Raw genomic sequence first — 22,982 nt, 5'->3', positions numbered from 1 at the left:
GGCCACTATACTTGTTATTTTGCTAGCTTTGTTTATGTACTGTTGGTGTGTCTTATATAAAAAAAAAAATCATCGTTAAATTAAGTAAATAGTGTAAATATAAACAAATACGTACGTTACTAGGTAAATTTTAGCAGCGAACGCTGCGCACACGCAACACAACTAACTTCATGTATTGTTTCAATCCAACTGCCAAATAAATTAGTGAAAGTGTTTATAGATGTCCCACTTAGGATGGGGCAGGTAGCCGTAAGAGACATCGGAAAATTCATTCAGTTATATGTCGTATTCTTGAGCATTAAAGTTCAAATTCAAACTGGTTTTCCAATCGATTTTATGACTGTAGTGATAGAGCAGAGATATAGATATACGTATAACGGCTGTGACATAAACATTATACAATAGGCATTTTTATTATAAATTTGTGGCATACAAGCATGCCATGTGCGTTTACGAATGTCTCAAGTCGAGAAATTTCATTTAGTTATTTATTCTTTATTCTTTATTTGACAATTAAAAAAAAGTTACATTAGTATTTTGATATTTTTGGCTCGTCGAGCTTGTTCTCCCATATCATTAACGAAATAACGTTACAATTAGAAAAAATAAAATGATGTCTAAAGTTGTCATAAAAATTCTAAAAACTAGTGGTTCTGTGAGCCGTAGACCTCACGTTAAGCTTAGAAAATGTAAAATTGAAAAATACTTCGTTGAATCGTTATCACAGTGAACTCACAATGGTCTTAACACGCTATTGGCGGTTAAGTCTTTTCCGCATTCTGAAAATTTTCCAAAAACAGAATTAAAAAAATACATAGAATCTGTTTACAAAATTCACGAGAATCGGTTAAGAAATTGAACCCTGTAGAGGAGAACAAAATGCCCGAGTTAAAACGGAGACCCTCGCTGATGCTTCGGTCAATAATGTGTGATAGATACTTAAAATTATCAGATAAAGAATAAAGAATTTAACCTTTATTTTAATTTTAAAGTTGCGTATTCATTGTATTTTAATCTGTGTTAAAAAAAGTGACAAATGTCTAATTATACGTAATATCTCTAATACAGTATCTAACAGAACGAAAGGTAAAGAAAGAGACCCATTAATGTTTAGGTCATATTGAGCATCTTTTACTATAGGGACCGTGCGCGTTGGAGGGTCTGCCATCTTGTGGCCTGAATCGGAACCATAAACATGCACATGTACACGTCACGTGTTTTCTTTGCATGTTAGGTTCTGCCATCTTGTGGGCTACATCGGAACAAAAAACATCACATTTACGCCTCGCGCCAAAAATCTGACGGCTCCTGTGCTGCCTCCTACAGTTCATGCACGCTCCCTATAGGTCCAACCCCGAAATCGCTAAAAAAAATTGTCAGTATGACCTAAATATTAATGGGTCTCTTTCTTTGCCTTTATTCTGTTACATACTGTATACTATACCATTCCGATTCGTGTTTTGGCTCTCATACTATAATACTCAACTTGGTGAGGGCACTACAGTGTGCGTGCCCTCAGATAAAGGTCGAAAGGACACTCGCCTTCACTTATATTCTGTCCGGATTCAAAATGTACAAACAATCAACTGGATTCGGGTTCGATGTCGACCTGTTGCCTCTCTGTAGTCTCTGTCACACTTGTGAATTCGTACGTAAGTGTGACAGGGAGGCAGTATGTCGACCTTTTTTTTTAATTAAATCTGAGCGGCGATTGGCTCTAGTCACACCTGATGGAAAGTGAAGATAGGGCCTAAGATGGAGCTCACCGGTTCAGTAGTAGCCTATTCACTCTTGCTTTAAAGAGACCGAGGTCATATTTATCAGGGAATACATATGGCGGGAGCGCATTGCATTTTTTAGCCGTCCGTACCAAAAAGAGGAGGTAAACCGATTCGTGCGAACAAATGGAACGTTTACCACGAAAGGGGAAGGTGGGATCAGGGGGCCTACCGCGAAAACCGAAATTCGCAAATTGCGGGGATCTTTCTCTTTTACTCTCACTAAGACGTAATAAGAGTGACAGAGAAAAATGCCCGCAAGTGATGAATTTCGATTTTCCCGGTAAGCCCCCTGATCCGAAAAAACCCTTCCATCTACTCCAGTACAACTAAGATAACTTTGCGGCGTTATCTTCCTCTTAATTTATTTATTTAACCTTTATTGCACAAAACAAAATCTTACACTACAAAAGTTGGACTTAATGCCATAAGGCATTCTCTACCAGTCAACCATCAACGCATTCTCTACTCTATCAACACTTCTATCAAGATTTCTGTCTTCATGTAAGACAGAAATCTTTTTAGCTGATCCATTAACCCACTATTAAGATGATAAATAAAATATATTCTCTGTATTAGAGTAAATACCTATTTTTGTCCTGTTTTATTACTAACTTGTTTAACTTGTTAGACTAATACCTACCAAGTACCTAGGTAAGAACTTTATTATATTTCTGCTGTATAATAATAATATTTGGTGATATTAGTAAAGATATCGGCAAATACTATTTTCTTTCACCATAGATAAACTTTAATAATTCCTTAAAGTTACTAAAATAATATAAAAACATGCAAATTACCTTCGTGAAACTAATGCGACTGTCTAGTGGTTATATTGTATGTCTATGGTCTAGTGTCTAGACGTTTCAACCAAGTTTCAACTTTCAAGGTCTTCCATCCCATGTGATTAATGATTATTTTTAATGGATGATTATAAAGTTTGCTAGGCACAAAGTAATATGGCTGAAACTAGAAGTTTTATTTTTAATATTTATACTATATTTTATGACGCTGCTAAATTAAATACTCTATTTTTAAAATATATTTACTTATTTATTAATAAAATTAGAAAAAAGTAAATCTAATTTATTGTATTAAGTGTAAACAAAAAAAATCGAAAACCATTAACACCAACTAGCTTTCAAAATACAAGTGCTGTCAAAGATCAACTGTCAAAGTGAACTGTCATGTCATGTCATGTCAGAATTTCTCTTTTCAGTCTCAAATCATCGATTTGGTTTAGCGGCCGAATCTCATGCAGTGAATCTCACAACGTTTTATATAAATACAATAAATAATCTTAGTAAGTGATGAATGTGCGAGGTTCCGAATGTAAATAGATTAAGGCACAAATAAGCTTGAAATGGGTTGGTAAACCTGAGTTCATACTATGCAAAATTACCTATTTGTGTTTGTTATACATCAATAAATTAAAGGATTAGTTAGTGCCGTGGAGTCGATTACCTGAATTATTAATGTAAGTACGCTATTATTTTTTACTCTTTGTGTGTAAAAGATCGTTAAATATTGTAATGATTTGGATTTTAATGGTGATTTCCGCCCCTTAGTTTTCGGGTCGTATTTATAAAATGATTCACTATACGAATAATATTTAGTGGAAATAACATATTTATTGTGTTTTGTGTTGAGTAAATATAATAATAATGTTTCGATTGAATAAAAATAATGGTTCAATGCCTCACGCATCATAAGGAGGACCCCAAAAAAATTGTGCTTATCTGTTCGGTATTTCCTCAACATATTGTACTAGTTCAAAGTAAACGTAACTGCTATTTGGTTCACTGTTTTCCTTAAAACATATTTAAATTTAATATTTTTGACAAAATATTATGCGCAAGTTGATTCTGTGAATTATGAACTATATTCTATCAGATAAGCAATTATTAGGAACCGGATTTGGACCCGGGTATGTCCTTAAACTACGTCCACAAGAGAGGTATGGGCATTGTGAATCTCATCACGCTTTGTGTGGTAGGGCACAGCCAGTGGATGTCATTCTAGATCTAGAGCAGAGCCCAACTGGGGAAGTACCTCCACCTTACAGAAAACAGCAGCCAAATAACACTAGACCCTACTCATAGTGTTGTGTTCCTGCCGGTGAGTAAGGTTACCAGAGCTCAACGAGGGGGGGTGGGGGTTTAGGTTCGGCAACGCGCATGTAACTCCTCTAGAGTTGCAGGCGTACATAGGCTACAGAGACTGCTTACCATCAGGCGGGCCGTATGCTTGTTTGCCACCGACGTAGTATAAAATTAGGGTTGGCAAATCTTGGCGTTCCTTTGTGGCAAGACAATTACATGAATTTTGATAACCCTAAATAGTCGAAAGGGATAGTTCCATACATTAGAAAGGGGCAACATGATTTGCCCCTGAATCGCTGTCAAACTTCGGTTTTGTAGGAAGTTTCCTTTCTGTACGGTAGTACTATTATTTATTCTGTGGTACAGTTGAGTTGTTTGCGGCACAAACACAATATACATCGTGTAGTTCACGTTACAGTCGCCCAGTGATAACTGTTGCAGTTCATTTAAAATTAGGGTTGTCAAAAATGTGCGGCCGACAAAACATCCCACTTTCTTGCTTGCCATAAGGACTAGATATGCATTTGTATCTTTATATGAATGACCTGATAAGGCTTTCTTATGGCAAGTGACAAAGTGGGATGTCTTGCCGGTCGCGGTAAAACATCCCACCCACACCCTTTGTGGGTACCCTGAAGTCGCCTTTAGTACATAATTTCGCCTTAATTAGCATTAATTCATAATTCCGCTATAAAGTGTACCATGGGATACGCGGGAATATTCAACATTTAGCATTTTAAATAAGGTTTAATTTATAAAAAAAATTATACATAAAAAAATGATATTTCAAAGTTGGGGAAAGTTATTAGCCAGGTCCACACAGAGCGAGCATCCGCGCGAAGCAATTTCCTCACGCACAATACGGCTAGTGTAGCTGTAGACGTAGGAAATTGCCTCACGCGTATGCTCGCTCAGTGTGCACCCGGCTATTTTAATAATTTCTATTTTATTTTTTATACAGCTCTTTTATTGCGAGTTCAATGGATATCTACTTCGTAAAATCATTGTTTTAATATTTCACATGTGCGAAGTTGGTCACCAATACTGAAGTTAAAGTTCCCTTCATTAGAAACTTTTGCCAACTCTGATTTTCACCTGCAACTTGGATAATAGTTTGGTTATAGCCTGTCATACATATTACAGAGTAAAATGCCATTGGAATTTTTTGTGACTTATCCAAGGCGTTCGACTGCGTTTGTCACGAAACACTCGTGAGGAAACTTCACTTCTATGGTGTTCGAGGCAAAGCGCTGGATTTGCTAAAATCATATTTAGATGGAAGAATCCAAAAAGTGGACGTGAATGGGGAACGGTCTCTAGGATCACTTGTTTCTATGGGCGTCCCCCAGGGGTCAATATTAGGGCCCTTTCTTTTCCTCATTTATATAAATGATTTGCCGTACTTAGTGAGAGATCACCATGATATAGTACTGTTTGCTGACGATACTTCCCTCATTTTTAAAGTCAAACGTCACGAAGATGCCAGTGATCATGTAAACAGTGCTATATCAAAAGTAGTGCAATGGTTCAATGTCAATAACCTATTATTGAACGAGAAGAAAACCAATTATATAAAGTTCACCACTACAAATGTCAGAAATATACAAACGACTGTCACTATCAAAGACGAGGAATTGGAAATGATCAATAGTACAGTATTCCTAGGTCTGACATTAGATTCCAAGCTGCAATGGGGCCCCCACATAAATATTCTCGCAGGCAAACTTAATTCTGCAGCATTTGCAGTATGCAAAATCCGTCACTTAACGGACGAAAAAACAGCTAGATTGGTGTATTTTAGCTACTTTCATAGTGTGATGTCATACGGCATCTTGCTTTGGGGTAATGCTGCTGAAATCAATACCATTTTTGTACTGCAAAAGCGCGCCATTCGTTCAATTTATAAAATGAAGGTTAGAGATTCTCTTAGAAATAAGTTTAAAGATATTAATATACTTACTGTATACTGCCAATACATTTATGCAAATATTGTTTATGTTCATAAGCATATCAATAACTTCAAGAGAAATTGTGACATACATAATATTAACACAAGAAACAAGGACAAGTTAGCAATACCAACCACACGGCTGCAAAAAATCAAAAATTCTTTTAAAGGTAATTGTGTACGATTTTACAATAAACTGCCAAATAATATAACTAATCTTCCAATGAATAGATTTAAGAAATACATTAAAAGTAAATTAATTTGTTAATCTTATTATAGCATCAAAGATTATATTAATGACAAAACTGCTTGGGACTGAGTTAACATCTGATTTTTATTTTTATATTGTTTTTTTTTTATTATTCTTCGGGTTGACTTTTATTCTCTTGTTTATATGTAATTTTTGACATTGATTAATTGTTACCAATTGTTATTATTTATTTCTTGTTTAAAATCCAATGAATGTTTGTTATATATAGATATATTTTATTTTTTGTACCTATACTGACTTGTCAAAAGTGCTTATTTTTAAGCCTACTTGAATAAACGATTTTTGAAGTTGAAGTTTTTGAAGTTGAATGAAGAGGGTTAGACTATACAAAAATGCTGCAGACTGTTCTCTGCTACTGAAAATACAACAGAAGATTAAATTCATGCGGAGACGTTTCCGATTCTCTGTAAGTATAACTTTGGATACTTGGTGGTTGGCAGTTCTCAACTGTGCATATCTGCAGAAACTCCCTGCCTCGCACAGCTAAACTGTGTAATGAACTGTCGCAGGCGATCAGTCGCAGATCGGGTAGTCGCTATTTCCGGACTGATAACACCTTCAATATTATTAAAAAAGGTGAAAAGTGGAATTGGACAAGGGCAACAGGAAGCTTTTAACTACGAATAAGAATCAGATCGGGTGCTGGCGCATCATAACCCCGATCTCCCGACCGTGGTCACCGCAGACGCGGGCCCGCGAGGGTTGACCGGCGTGCTAGACAGCGTGCTAGATAACGACAGCGCGCCGTTTATTCAATACAATACAATACAAATACTCTTTATTGCACACCTCAATACAGAAACAGTACAAATAATACAACACATAAAGAAGAGGTAAACAATTAATTTCTTATCGCTAAAAAGCGATCTCTTCCAGACAACCTTTAGGTAGCGGAAATGAAAAAAAAATTCAATCAAAAAATTTAATCATTATTATTCCCATGTTGCTGTCAATAGTTGTTTTCCATACTTTAACTACTAGCTCATAAAAAATAATTTGCCTGTAATCGGTTTCGATTAAGAGATTTTATTGCAAATAAATGCGATTTGATTTCAGATAAGCTATACTTAGCCTTTTTTTTAACTCCGGTAAATGAATGAGGTCAGTCTCTATACCGTGTTTTTTTTCGTTAATTTGAAGGGTGCATTCCTGAGCTTAAATTAAGTAACTTTCTCAAAGACACCGGTATTTTAATTAACTACATTTCGGAGATAATCAATAATTAATTTTTATCTTATAAAGCCCTTACGAGCGTGTACACTTACCTTAGGGCCTGTTTACATATTCATTAGTGTTTAGCACGAGTTCATACATTCGCTACTAAATGTAAGTAACTACTCGGAAGATCTCGGACGATCAATGTTCGAAATGACATTGATATGCCCGTGTTACAACGACGCTATATGCAACATTTAATTACTTTTTATAAAATAATATATTTTTTTTAAATTAACTATGCCATTTACGACGACCGGTTTGGCCTAGTGGGTAGTGACCCTGCCTACGAAGCTGATGGTCCCGGGTTCAAATCCTGGTAAGGGCATTTATTCGTGTGATGAGCATGGATATTTGTTCCTGAGTCATGGGTGTTTTCTATGTATTTAAGTATTTATAAATATTTATATATTATATATATCGTTGTCTAAGTACCCTCAATACAAGCCTTATTGAGCTTACTGTGGGACTTAGTCAATTTGTGTAATAATTTCCTATAATATTTATTATTATTATTTATTTATTATTTAGTTTGCTTAAACGTACTTACCGATACACCGAAGTTAACGGAATTCAATAAAAACACGGCGTAGAAAGAAGAAAAACTTAGAAAGTCTACAAGCGACATCTATAGCTGTACCACGAGTTTAACACGGCGTATTCGCTATCGTATGCGTAACTCATTTCCAGTACGAGCGAGATGCATAGAAAGTAAATTACGCACGCGCTAGTGATAATTATGGAGCGAAATATATGGAGCAATATTCGAGTTAAAAACGTGAGTGACCCTTTTAAATATATTTCATATGTCTGTCCAAACCAGGGATCGGAACCGGTTTTTTGCAAAAACATCGAAATAACCATATATTTCGGTTTATTTTATACTCTAAATGTAGGACTCAGTTGTGTTTTCAGATAACGACTTCGTATTATTAGATTGCCTAATTAGAAATGAAGTAATTAACAAAGAACGAAAAAATACCGTTTTCGTTCCCATACAAAAAATACCGGTTTCCGATCCCTGGTCCAAACCATTTCAACATTCTCAACATACTGTAACGTGACTATTAATATTGCACTGGCAACACTTTGCTAGCTAACGTCATAGTGAACCAATGGCTACGTCAACCGGTCGGTCACGGTTGACAGTTGACACACTTCGGAACGAGACGTCTTCGTGTAAGGTTGGTGACATTTGAAATATTTATGTATATACTTTGAATAGTTGAATATTTTGCCAAATAAACAATTGATTCATTATTTGTTGTTTAAAAACTATCTTTTACCTTGAAATATCGGAACATATCAGAAGTAGGGATCGTTGCGAAAAAAATAAATAAACTTTTCGTACGTACCACGCCACTAGCTCGAACGTTATTGAATTCAAATAAATAAATAAAAGTGTTATCTATACCAAAAATATGAGTGAAAACAGAAAGAATATTAATATTTAGACATATTAAGTACCGTTTATTTTAAAAATAATCCGTTAGTGAACTGATGCATATGGATTTCAAATCGGAATCCTACCGACATTGTTTAATTTTTTTTTTAAACAGTCAGTTAATTGCAAAAATATAAGTGAAATATTAAAGAACTAACAATATTATATGAATTTAGTGTTTATAATTGTAAAAATAATACATTTTGAAGCAGATGAAGATGGATTAAAGAAAACCGGTTGTTAGTTTTTTTTTTATTACTTCAAATATCGATAAAATACAAAAATATAGTTAACAATAGAAAGAAGGAATATATTTATATACATTATGTACAATAAATCGTAAAAATAAATAGAGGTGGATTGGATAAACATGGATTTAAAGGAAATAGTCATGATATTATGGGGTGAATAGATAACCTCACAATAACGTGTTTTTGTGACTTACCCTCATATTCATAACAATAATAATACATGATTGATTATCTTATTCAGACATAAAATTAATCTAATGTCAGACCGAAAAATGGAACTTTTATGTGTTTCACTCTGTTAATTAATTGTTAAGGATTTTCAATTTTCAAGAGCTCACATAAAACCTATGAGTTTCAGAAAATGAGTGACGAAGATACTGAAAGGAAGCGGCCTGGAGGTTCGCGACGCAGCCGTGGGCGCAGTCGCTGTGATGATCGGAGTACGCGTGCGCGACATACCCGCAGCCGCAGCCTACGCAGACCCCGCAACTCACTGACAAGGCCAAGTCGCAGTCGCAGTCGTCGTGATGATCGCGCTTCGCGGACGAGGCCTAGCCGCAGTCGCAATCGTCGCCGAAGTTCGAGCGTCGACAGCACTGAATCACTGCGAGAGCGAGAGCGGGAGCTCAGACGGAAAAGAGAACAGCTCAGGATTCTTGAAAGTGAGGTACGTTGTAAACGTTCACGAATAAATGACGAGCGTGAAGTGCGTTCTTTACCATCGATGCGTGCCTCTCGTGGCCAAGCCCGTAGCAAAAACTCGCCACGAAACCGCCGTCATATTCGTGATCGTTGTCTAACAACACCTGCTAAGGAACGCAGCCCTAACTTTGATGGAAATAGACATGAGAAGCATAAATCAACATCAAGTTTATTTAATGAGTTTGTAAAATTATTAAAATCAAAGACTGGGCATAGCGAATCGTTTTCTGGCTCGAGTCTAAATAATGTCATACCTGAGTTTGACCCTATGTCAAAAGAGCAGACAGTAAATGTATGGCTCGACAAAGTCGAGGAATGCTCAGAAATTTATAATTGGAACGATAAACAAACGATTCACTACGCCCTGCCAAAACTTACTGGACTTGCGAAGACCTGGTATCAGGGTCTACCCTCAATTAAGCATACATGGACTGAGTGGAAAGAATTATTAAGAGAATCATTTCCAGCCACTGAAAATTACGCTGAATTATTAACTGATATGCTTAATCGACGGGTACGCCCTGGGGAATCATTTGAGATGTATTACTTTGCAAAAATTAATCTTTTAAATAGGTGTAAGATATTTGGAAAGCAAGCTGTGGACTGTTTACTTTACGCGATTGATGACAAAGATGTGCGTGTAGGCGCCCAGGCAGCTAAATTTGACAAGCCTGAAGATGTACTTGAATTCTTTAAAACTATAAAATCGAATAATAGAAACCAATTAGACAACGCAAATAATATGAACCGTGATAGGCGTCCAGGTAACACAAATACTTATTCATCAAAGCCCAGTGATGTTAACGGTAGCGCATCTAAAAGTAATAGCCAAAAGGGAACTATTAAGTGCTTTAATTGTCAGAGTATGGGACATCCCAGCTTTAAATGTCCCAAACCCCTAGTAAAGTGTACTACTTGTAATTTTATTGGTCACGATTCTCTACATTGTACAAAAAACGAAAGAAAATCTACCTAAAGAGAAAAGTGTTCTAAGAGTTTCAGTGTCTGAAAATACGAGCGACAAATATAGGATTCTAATAAACGTAAACGGTATTCCCATACTGTGCCAAGTAGACTTAGGAAGTGAGGCTACTCTTGTTCAGAAAAATGCTGCTTTGCAATTGGGTATTACTTGGAAAGAAGTTACGGGTCCTTACCTGACAGGCCTAGGCAACGTCCCATACTTACCATTGGGTTTTGCTTTAGCTGATATAGAGGTTCAGGGCATTAAAGAAAGGGATGTAGAAGTATTTATAGTAGATGACCATTTAATGAAATGTAACGTCCTACTTGGCCATAGTTACACGGAGAGACCTACGTTGACGATTATTAAAACTCCGATAGAATTGAAGTTTGAACGAACAGAACATGTTGATGACTTGAAAGTTGAATTACATACGGCTTGTGATATCTCCATAGATGTAGGTGAAATGATATCTGTTCCAGTAAAGCCTAACATTTCTTGTCATGGCAATTTTTATGTGAATGGGTCGGTTAGGGGCCCTGTTGGGCAAGAATACTACCTCATGCCAGGCGAATACCAAGTTAAAGGTGTTAACTGCAATCTTTTTATTCAAAATGTTAGTTCAACGTTGTTGCACTTTAAAGAAAACACCCTTATTACACGTGCCAAATTTGTAGGAAGTAGTAAGAGCGTTTTGCATATTTCAAATGAGTTGCTCCCTCAGGAATCCGTGAGACCCAAGTGTGGAGAACAGTTAACTGACAGCCAGAAACGCCAATGTGAAGAGTTACTAAGTGAGTTTAAAGATTGTTTCTCAACCGGAATGCACGACTTAGGGTTTACTAACGTAACTGAGATGGAGATCCACCTTAAGGACACTACTCCGGTAGTATATAGACCGTATCGTTTAGCTCATTCCGAGCGTAAGCTAGTTCAGGACATGGTTAGTGATATGTTGGATCATGGAATAGTGCGTGAGTCCGAATCTCCCTACGCGAGCCCAATCGTATTAGTCAAAAAGAAGTCGGGTGAAAAACGCCAACGGAACTCTTGTTTGGTAGAACACTCACAAACCCGTCACAAGGCATATTAAACGAAATCGCGGACGATATTGAGGATCAAAACGTAGACAATAGAACAATACAGGACATTCGGTCTCAGGCTTCGGATAACATAAAAGAAAATCAAAAAAAAAACAAAAGAGCGATATGATAAAAACAAAAAACAAAGTACAGTATACAAAGAAGGCGATTTAGTTAGAATTGCGAGGGCAGTAGTGACGGGACCAGGTCAATCTAAAAAGCTGGAGGCCAAATGTAAAGGCCCTTATAGAATAAAAAAAGTTTTACCAAATGATCGTTTTCTTGTGGAAGATACTCCTTTAACCAAAAAGGGAGCTAGGTATGAGACAGTTGTCGCAATTGATAAAATATTCCCTTGGCTTAGCTTTAATACCGCTGCTTGCTCTCCAAGTGAAGATAGTGAGGATGATGGGAGCGATAACGAGTGATTCTTCTGTTCATTAGATAAAAAGTATTTTTTTTATTTAAATCTAAATTTTCAAATTTGAAATGAATTCTTACCATCTTCACTGTCGCAAAATATACGGACTTGACAATTATAGAACTGTGATTGATATGATGCACTAATTGATAAAATGTAACGTATCGACCTTTAAATTTAATTGAATCGTGAAAGTCATTTTTGAATGAGTGTTATTTGAGTCGGGCAGGATAGGCATATGAACTTGTCGCCCAGGATTGGCTCAAATTCCACAAATGTCTATTGATTAAGTCTTGTAATATTTATACTTAATAATAAGGTGATATTTGTAAAACCAAAGGATAATAAGTAATGTTTGAGTCGGGCATGATTGGCGTACGAACTCGCCGCCCAGGAGTGGCTCAAACTGCCAACATTTGTGACTTGATTATAGAGAGGAATGATTGAGTCGGGCAGGATTGGCGTATGAACTCGCCGCCCAGGAGTGGCTCAATCATATCCATAATTGATTGTGTGGTTGTGAAGGAAGTAACCTCCACACTCAGGGAGGGTGTCTGGAATCGGGTATGATTGGTGTATGAACTCACGGCCCAGGAGTGGTTCCAAACATCGCAGTCATGACAGTGAGGCAGTTGTGGGGAACAACTTTCTTACTTCATGACTATAATTGGAGTGATATTCATAAATCAAATAGATTAGTGTGAAATTATATATGATATTCAATTGAGACATGAATTCCGTTATGTTTTCTTAGATGAATTATTAGATTCTGATTTTTAGATGAATTGCGAATATTGTGATTGTAGCGTACTTGTAAAATCGAATTAGAATAAAATCTAGAACGAAGAGGCTCGTTCCTGAAGGATGGCCGACTGTAACGTGACTATTAATATTGCACTGGCAACACTTTGCTAGCTAACGTCATAGTGAACCAATGGCTACGTCAACCGGTCGGTCACGGTTGACAGTTGACACACTTCGGAACGAGACGTCTTCGTGTAAGGTTGGTGACATTTGAAATATTTATGTATATACTTTGAATAGTTGAATATTTTGCCAAATAAACAATTGATTCATTATTTGTTGTTTAAAAACTATCTTTTACCTTGAAATATCGGAACAATACCTTTATTGAGATGGTTTGGACACGTGGAAAGAATGACTGAAGGAAGACTAACAAAGAGAGTGTGGAAGAGGTAGAAGAGGGAGCTGGAAGGGGTAGACCCCAGCGGACTTTTTATGATCAAGTCGAGGAAGTCCTGAAGAAATGCCAGGTCAAGAGAAGAGAGGAGGAGGTCCATAAGAGAGGTATGGGCATTGTGAATGTCATCTCGCTTTGTGTGGTAGGGCACAGCCAGTGGATGTCATTCCAGATCTAGAGCAGAGCCCAACTGGGGAAGTACCTCCACCTTACAGAAAACAGCAGCCAAATAACACTAGACCCTACTCATAGTGTTGTGTTCCTGCCGGTGAGTAAGGTTGCCAGAGCTCAACGAGGGGGGGCGGGTTTAGGGTCGGCAACGCGCATGTAACTCCTGTGGAGTTGCAGGCGTACATAGGCTACGGAGACTGCTTACCATCAGACGGGCCGTATGCTTGTTTGCCACCGACGTAGTATATAAAAAAAAAAACCCTAAACCGGCGAGCGTGTATGAGGAATGTTATGGAAATGAAGGAAGCTAGAGAGGTCAGGAAAGTAGCAAGTGGAGATCCGTGGTCTCTGCCTAACCCTCCGGGAAATAGGCGTGATTATATGTATGTATGTATGTATTTGTCTTACGGAGAAGTTTTGTTGTCAAGTCAAACTGTCCCGTTTACTCTTGTATATTTACCATTTGTTAGCAAAAGACAACCATACTTTAAACAAGATGTTCATAATGCTGATTTGTCATAGTGCGTAGCCACTGGATGCTGCATAATAGACCGAGCGTTGGCGAAGGTCATTTCGTAGCTCTGGATGTTTTCCTCTGCAGGTGGCGTTGTGAAATTTTGTAAGCAGGTTTGGTAGTTCCATAGAAACATTCTGTCGTTTCTTTTTTTGCAAAATGTTCACAATGGCGGAAATTGGCATAAAGGACTTAAGCGCTATTAGGGTCTATGGTACTTAAGACTATTGTGAGTTCGCTGTAATGATGAAATAAGTTTTTTTTTAATTGTTAGGCTTATCGCGCTGGTGGCCTAGCGGTAAGAGCGTGCGACTTGCAATCCGGAGGTCGCGGGTTCAAACCCCGGCTCGTACCAATGAGTTTTTCGGAACTTATGTACGAAATATCATCTGATATTTACCAGTCGCTTCTCGGTGAAGGAAAACATCGTGAGGAAACCGGACTAATCCCAACAAGGCCTAGTTTATCCTCTGGGTTGGAAGGTCAGATGGCAGTCGCTTTCGTAAAAACTAGTGCCTACGCCACATCTTGGGATTAGTTGTCAAGCGGACCCCAGGCTCCCATGAGCCGTGGCAAAATGCCGGGACAACGCGAGGAAGAAGAGTTAGGCTTATCGCGAGGTCTACAGCACACTAGTCGATAATAATCAATAAATATTGCCCGTTTACGACTATTATTAAAAGAGTTAGGAGGGGCAAAGAAATCGCGAACATATGTCCTCCTCCATACCTACATATAATGGCGTCTCTAAAAGCGAATAATGTAATTATAATACAATAGATTGGCACTAATTGCGAACAAGGTAATGTACGGTATAAATATTAGTATTTCTTGGAGTGGCCAACGAGTCGCGTCTCAAGTTTATTAAAATTTATTTATAGGTATAAGGTAAAAGTGGACAAGACCATCTATCAGGTACATTTTATTCTTTTATTGGTATGTAGGATGGTATGGCCATATAAGCCGCAGACCAGTAGACTACGTCGGGAATAGATGACTCAACCTCACTGTCCAAGGCCCTAGATCACGCGGCCGCGGTAGGCCTAAGAAGTGCTGGCTGGAGGTCGTGAGAGCGGACATGGAAGAGAATAATCTCACACCTGAGGATGCCGAAGACCGGGCAAAGTGGAGAAGATTAAGTAGGACAGCGGACCCTGGCGCTAGGTTGAAGAAGATTGGTATTCAGGATAACAACAGTCGTAAATATAACAACATATAAACGCTTATATAAAAGAAGGCCAATGACAGTCATCCATTAAATTGCAATATGTAACAAATAAAAAAAAAAAAATTAAAACAACGAAAATGTGCAATATACTACACACAAATGCTCGAAACCTTAAAAATACATACAGAGAAATACAACGTGTTACATCAGCCACTGAAAGTGGAGTGGGTACACGTTGTATAGGTAATACTGAGCAACTTTTACTATGAGACCAACCCTGAAATCACGATTAAATTTTTATTTTATTTTTTTATTTATATTAAAATATGTGTACCACAAAACAAAATATTCGCCAAACTGCGAGACAGTTTGTTGGCGATGAGCTCGCTCGTTATACTTATAAAAAGGTACATAATTTTGCACTGTCCTACCGTCCCGGCATGGCCAATTTTATGTAGGTATTACAATAGGGTTGTTTCCATCTACAAATCTTAGGGCAGAATTGTTTCCTAATAAATTCTTTTGGATTATAAGAACATGCATGTTAAACTACTTTTAGGGGACCTGTAATAACCATATTTTTGTAAATATTGAATTTAAAATATCTTTTGGCACACGTCACGTGACCAAACTCGAAACGTCATTGAACATTCTGATGACGTCACAACTCTCGGATTGACACTGTTGACAGTTAGGCGATAGACAACAAATGACAAATGTCAGTTGACAGTTCGTATCTTCTATGTGCGTATGTAGTTATGTGTCAAACCGTAAACTGTGACGTCACACAATTTTCAAAGAGCGTTTTGGGCGCGAAAGCATCTGTCAAAATATATTTAACATATTTAAAGCCGTTTTTAGTATAAAAATTGAATTTTAGGGCAACTTTTAGTTAATATAGAACGTAATACGAGCGTTTCGAAAAATTGGAAACAACCCTATTATGAAGTAGGTAAACGTAGGATTCACTGACCTATCACACATAGACAGTTAGTCCTCATAAGGCTAATCTGCCAAAAGTGAAGCCGAAACACGATTGATGTGTGCGTGCGACGCTCGTGTCTTACGCTCAGCGACACACACATATATGGGTTGCCAGTGTTAATTTATTCCCCTCAAAGTAGATGGATTTTAACCACTTCCTTATACTTGGCTATCAATCATTTGGAAGTGTGTATGTAGATATTAAAATGGACTCTCCTATACAAGATATGAACATCAGCCAGCCAAAATGTATGGGAGGGTCTATTTTTTCGCGATTTCGGGGCTAGTTCCATCGTAAAAGTTGCTCAGTATGACTCATACAACGTGTACCCACTTTCAGTGGCTGGTATAACACGTTGTATAAGTAAAAACAGAGTGGTAATTCCATACATCAGTTTTCTTACCAAAACGCGCGATTAGTAGTCGACATCTAACGTCAAGTACTTAGTGGATTTATCAGTACCGCTATTTGACACCAGATGTCACAAGTGTGGCGCCTGACGAAAAATGTACTGCCAAAACAATTTACAACTAATATTATAAGCAGAAGGAGTTGAAAATAGAGTTCCGGCAGCGGGAAGAAACTAGAGCGTTCGGGCGCTCTCGGTTCCGTTCGGCTCTGAGCAATTATTAGGGTTGGCAAAACTTGACGGCTCTTTGCGTGCGCAACCACAGATAAGATAATTACATGAATGATTCTCTGTGACTCTAATTACGCCTTAATTTTACTGAGAAATAAATGTACTAGTGATCAAGTGATCGTGGGTTCAAATCCCATCCAAGATAGTGAAATTTCCAATTAAATTTATATCTAAGCTTAATAACATCGTTCACAGACGATTCTGACTTTTTTAGTTTTGGAGTCCCACTGCTGGGCACAGGCCTCGTCTCATGCCCGCGAGAGGGTTTGGGCTATAGTCCCCATGCTGGCGAATATTGCGAATTGGAGACTTCACATACACCTTTGAATTTCTTCGCTGATGTATGCAAGTTTCCTTCACCGAAAAGCTAGTAAAGTAGTTCGGTGTTCGCGTTACCCCTATTGTAAATTTATTCGATAGCGAAACGTGACGTACGCGTTTGCGTTAAGTCTCATTTGAGTTTCCAAAACGTCCCGCTTGCTTCCTAAATTCGTAACAATGGTACGTTTTGCGAATGGAAAGATTGCTATAAAAAAATGTCAATAATATTGCCATACTCTTAATTTCTGTTTCGCTGAAAAAACCGTTATTTTTAAACCGGTTTTTATGAGATTTTTTATTCTTGTTAAAATAACCGGCTTAGAGCAATAAAACCGGTTTCTTAGTATGTCGGTGTCTAATACACCTTTGAATTTCTTCGCTGATGTATGCAAGTTTCCTTCACCGAAAAGCTAGTAAAGTAGTTCGGTGTTCGCGTTACCCCTATTGTAAATTTATTCGATAGCGAAACGTGACGTACGCGTTTGCGTTAAGTCTCATTTGAGTTTCCAAAACGTCCCGCTTGCTTCCTAAATTCGTAACAATGGTACGTTTTGCGAATGGAAAGATTGCTATAAAAAAATGTCAATAATATTGCCATACTCTTAATTTCTGTTTCGCTGAAAAAACCGTTATTTTTAAACCGGTTTTTATGAGATTTTTTATTCTTGTTAAAATAACCGGCTTAGAGCAATAAAACCGGTTTCTTAGTATGTCGGTGTCTATGTTTACGTGGCACACCAACAGGCCGGCCGACCGTTTCGTCGCCCGTCGAATAAACCGGTTCTTAAAAAGTTCGCATTCTTATAAAAGTTCGGAGGAAAACCGAAACAAACCGTTATTTATCGGTATTTTATAAACCGGTTCAAAGCCTATCGCTTCCCATCAATTAAAAAAAATCTGTAAACCTGATTCTTGCAAACCTGGACTTTCTTGGGCTCTTTGCATGTTGGCTACGAGATGGCATACGAGTATAATGTTCAGTTCAAGTTCAAATATACTTTATTCATGTAGGCCTAGCAACAAGCACTTATGAATAGTAACACAGTATTACATATAATTATCTTAAGCTAATTATCAGAGCAATTTATTGATGTTGTAAATATTATTCCATATATAATACTAATGAATATAATTCATAGATCAAATTTAATACTAAGAATATCACAAAATATCGTCATACAAAAAAAAACAATTTAATAAAAAATACTAGTCTAGAATGTTTCTAGAATAAATTCTAAATGTCAAACAAATAAAATAAAAAATAAAAACAACATGCAAAAGTACATGCATTGGAATATCCATTTCATTATCATCATTCAAATATAATAAATAATTAATCATTTCGAATCACAATTAATCCCATCCGTTCCGGTTCCGTGTCCGTTCTATTACGTCACGTTTTACTGTGTTAATTTTTTTTCACTGGTACATGTGTGACGTAGTGGCAACTAAAATTCCATACACATTTTGGTGATATTATTTATAGCATCAAGAATTATGCACGATTCTGAGTTCGCAGAACCCAAAAATATAAGTATCTGTGAGAATGAGATTTTCACTATTTTTTTTGGTAAATGCTCTTCTATACTAACTCTTGGGTTTATATATCTCGACAGAAGGTCGGCAGAATAACACAAAGCAAGAACGATAGGTAAATAGCGCGGAAAATGTGTAACACAAGGTTGTGTTGTGTCATATATTTTAGTGCGTCTTTGCCGTTGTGCAAGATTCAACTGCTAATAGGACAAGTGCTGTAGTGGCTTGGCCAAGTTTGTTGTTTGTCTCCTGAAGACAATTCGCTCGCAATGCGCTACATAGCGTACACAGAATTATGGAGTGTGGAATTAAGAGGAGTGGCATCTCTTATGGTAGAACTGTTGCAAAAGTGTCCAGCTGTCAGCTATAAATAATAGTTCCAAATCTCTCCAGAGTAGCGCTAGAGTTGCTAAGAACCTAGGCGTTATTGACGGAGTGAATTGCGCTGTCTATGATTTGATTTTTTTGTTCAAGTACTCTAGGTATTGTAGCGCCACCTATTTAAAGTTTTTTGATGACACTTTTTGGTACATGGAGATTTCGTTCCTTATCTCCACCTTCCGTACACAGAATGATATTGTTGACATTTCGCGCATGCGTTCGTGGAAACTCTCGTCAGAATCATAGACCAGGATCTCTGGAACTGTGTCAAATGTGTCGTATGCATAATTATTAGACCGCAGTTTGACTTCTGATCCCTAGCTGTATGTGGTGCTCCTTAGGCTTCCAGAAACCTAATGATGCCAGGCTGAAAAGAGGTGCCGTTACCCTTTGAATTCTCCGCTTACAATTCTCATACTTTCGCCATCGAAAAAATCCTATATTTCACAAATCAAGTCAGATTTGAGTCTAGCTCTTAGTCCACTATCAGATGGGTATATTTAGGGGTAACGATGGTGACCTTGCGTAAATATTCTCGTCTATAAAGGTGTTTCGGCAGGAAAAGCCTTCGCAGACTTATTTACTTATTCTTGAAATGAGGGTTCATACCTATTACCTAACGATTGGACTTGGTTTCATGGTGGTATCAGATAGGTATATTTAGGGGAAGCGATGGTGACCTTGCTTACATAGTCTCGTCTGTCAATGTGTTTCGGCAGGAAAAGCCTTAGCAAGGAAAATACTTATATATTCCTGAACTGAGGAGGAAATTATTTATTTTAAGATTATTATAATGTAATGTTTACTCAGGTATTGGCTGTTGTATTTATAAAATAATGTTTTTATGTATTTTTCATGTCACTATATGATGTTACTATAAATGATGTATTGACTTGTAAAAGAGCCCTTGAGGCCTACTTGCAGAATAAATTTTTGAATTTTGAATTTTGAATTTGAATTTTGAGGGTTCATACTTACCGGCTGGAATTGGTTTCATGGTGGTATTAGATGGGTATATTTAGGGGTACCGGTCACCTTTGAGAGCGTCTGCCTAACACTTTCGGCAAAAAAATACTGATAGATTTCGCTTTTCTGTGTCTACCAGTACATTTCTAATTGCTGCCATAAGTATTATTGCGGTAGATGGGTTAAATCAGCCCCCATTTTTCGCACAAAAGAGGCTTTCTTTTTTGTACTTTCGGCAAGTTCCGCCGTGGCAGACTATCAAACCATTGTGCATTTCATCGCGATATCAAGTCTGTACGAAATTTCAGTCCTGCTCTTCTACCCTTATTGAATTTTACGTTATGATTAAAGATTAAATATTGTTTCTCCTGATAAAAAAAATAGTTTAGAGTCTTAAGGCCTGTTTCACAATGTCTAAGTAAAGTCCTGAATAAGCTACTTGCCACTCATCTGACGAATAAAGTCATCGTTGGCGTTTCACAATCTTCAAATAAGCTTAACTGGTAGATAAACTGCTAAGTTTTTTAGGAAGTTTTATCTGGTAGTAAATTTATTTGTCAGCTTTCCATTTGTGAAACAGGCCTTTAGCCTCATAATAAATGATATTTGATTTAATTAATGAATTTTTTATTTGTATATTTATTTACAATAACAATATACATAATGGATATATAAATATATAGATGATTACTATAACTAGCTTATATCTAAAATAGACCCTTGAGGCATTGTACCAAGGATGCTGGCGGCATTTCCTCGTTGTATCGCAATACTGATACGTTGTGCGAGGAAGCCGCCAGCTCTTTGGTCACCAGTTAGGCAGTTACGTCAATCAGACGTTTCGTGATTTCTCCAAAAAAACTTGTGCGCGCTGGGACCCCATGGACCTAGAATTTCAACGCCAAATGGTAAAAAAATGGTACTCTCTATTTAATTAATTAATATGATTGGTTCCAGATGGCGCTGCTCCCCAAACGGTGGCACCGCTCGCGGCGGAACGCGGCCATGGCGATCATTGTCGCGTCCCTGTTCGCGCTGTACTACATATACTCACCCACTGTTATCACTGAAAAGGACCTGGATATTACTAGGAGGTAACTTGTGCCTTGTGCCGCAAAATCAAGTGGCCAGTCAAGTAGTCAATCATAATAGTTTTTTTACATGCCTCGTTACTTATGCTTCATATTTTAGCGTTGCCGGACTTAAATTCGGGACTCGCAACAAAAACTAACTTTGCACTCTTGTTGCACATTAAATAACTATCTACACAATTTTCGCTACTGGTTTTGGGTGACACTTTTTGTTTTTTATACATTCTTTAGAAGTGGCTAAAAATGAAATTCACATCACATTGAAAGTACGTTCATAACATACGTTCACCATAATGATCTTAACTTAAATATATTTCAGTTTCTATAAAAATCACGCGAAAACCGAAGATATTAAAATTGAACCGGGTCACTCACGCAATATTTCTTGATCGTCGCTCTGTTTATTGAAATTACATGCAAAATACGAGTACCTAGCGAGTAGCTCGTTGACAAATTGTTATTAATGGGATCAATCGATCAGGTTTGTTTTGAGGATCAAATGTCTATAAGGGACTCATTGCGTTAAAGCTATACAAAGGTCACAAATGATATTCAAAGTCTGACAATGGCACTTTACTGACAAAATGGCGTCACGATGTCACGTCAGCCGTTTTAATGTATGGAAAACAAGGAAATTGCGATTTTGTAGGTGAAATATAGCGTTTATGTATAAAGTTGCTGTACTATATTTTTTTCAATAAAATGCAAGGAATCGAATGGCACCATATTTTTCCCTTTATGATGTTTTAAATAACTTAAATTTTGAAACTTTCAGCTCTTTTTTTTTTTTTTCTTTTTTTTTTTTCACAATTAAGTTTCCAATTTAATGTCATAAATTGCTCATTATAGAATTCAATATGTGTCAACAACCTTACTTTTATTACGTACATTTTTGGCCACTTCTATTTTACACTAGTTTTTGTAGTTTTGTGTGTTTAGCATGACCTTTTGTGTTCCTTCCATAGTGTTGTAGATCTAAATACTCCTAGTGTAACCACTCTTCGTACACCGCCTCGTAAGGTCGTTATCTCAAGGGAGCAGCCCAGCGCTGTCAAAGAACTAAAAGATGTCAAAAGCAGGTAATGGTTGCTTTTGGATGATTGCTTCACTGCATGTTAGGGTATAAGGGCTTATTCCGAAACCTATATAGGTATGATAACCCGGGTCACTCACGATTTAAAATGAAAGTGGTTGACCTGCATGTTATATTACGAATCTTAACCCGAGTCACATTTTATTCGAGTTTTCGACTTATTAAAGCGAGAGTGACTCGTTTAATTTTAAGGGAGGTTTGTTTTATGTACCTACTAACATTGAGATGAGGATGTCGGTTGGATATTTTACAAAAATCGTACTGGAGTTTATAGCGAGCGGCAAAATGCGTACTCTTGAATTGAGTGGAACTTGTTCACTAAGTGGCTATGCACTTTTGCGGCTGAGTGTAGGTGCGTAGGAGGTAGCTCAGGAGCCTCTGTTTATTGGCGCTAAGTGTCAATATCAAGTGATAAAATAAAGGTACCTATGTCAGAATAATTTCGAAAACATCTCATATTTTTGTATGGGGATCGAAATTTTTCATTTCCCACGTAAAAAATTTCCTTTATCGCACCATATAAAACAAAGGCCCCGCTGCGTCTGTCTGTATGTTCGCGATAAACTCGAAAACTGCTGAACGGATTTTTTTGTGGTTTTCATCTATCAATAGAGTGATTTATTTGTGTGATGAGCACGGATATCTGTATGTTCCTGTCTTGGGTGTTTGCTATGTATTTAAGTATTTATAAATATTTATATATTTTATTAATCGTTATCTAAGTACCCATAACATAA

General features: G+C 37.2%; 2 protein-coding genes across 7 annotated transcripts in view; one reads left to right on the top strand and one right to left on the bottom strand.

Annotated features, from left to right (window-relative positions):
• Positions 1-22,982, bottom strand: part of LOC133531521 (ommochrome-binding protein-like) — a 302,438-nt gene that overhangs the window by 9,696 nt on the left and 269,760 nt on the right. The window contains exon 1 of one of the 3 annotated variants that reach the window (XM_061869790.1): positions 2,579-2,713. The exons of 1 other annotated variant lie outside the window; for it this stretch is intronic. The gene's annotated coding sequence lies outside the window, so the exon portion shown is untranslated. Of the gene's footprint in view, positions 1-115; positions 209-2,578; positions 2,714-22,982 lie in introns of those variants that run through there. One more of the 3 variants, XM_061869792.1, reaches the window with a different exon arrangement.
• LOC133531518 (uncharacterized) overlaps positions 2,860-22,982 on the top strand; it is a 57,198-nt gene continuing 37,075 nt past the window's right edge. The window contains exons 1-3 of one of the 4 annotated variants that reach the window (XM_061869782.1): positions 2,860-3,255; positions 21,019-21,155; positions 22,118-22,231. In XM_061869782.1, coding sequence (XP_061725766.1) covers positions 21,019-21,155; positions 22,118-22,231 — 251 coding nt within the window. In that variant the 5' untranslated portion in view covers positions 2,860-3,255. Of the gene's footprint in view, positions 3,256-6,157; positions 6,506-21,018; positions 21,156-22,117; positions 22,232-22,982 lie in introns of those variants that run through there. The other 3 variants (XM_061869781.1, XM_061869784.1, XM_061869785.1) reach the window with 3 other exon arrangements.

The sequence above is a fragment of the Cydia pomonella genome, chromosome 25 (assembly GCF_033807575.1).
Source record: "Cydia pomonella isolate Wapato2018A chromosome 25, ilCydPomo1, whole genome shotgun sequence".
Taxonomy (NCBI): Eukaryota; Metazoa; Arthropoda; class Insecta; order Lepidoptera; family Tortricidae; genus Cydia; species Cydia pomonella.
This window is presented reverse-complemented; position numbering and strand designations above follow the sequence as displayed.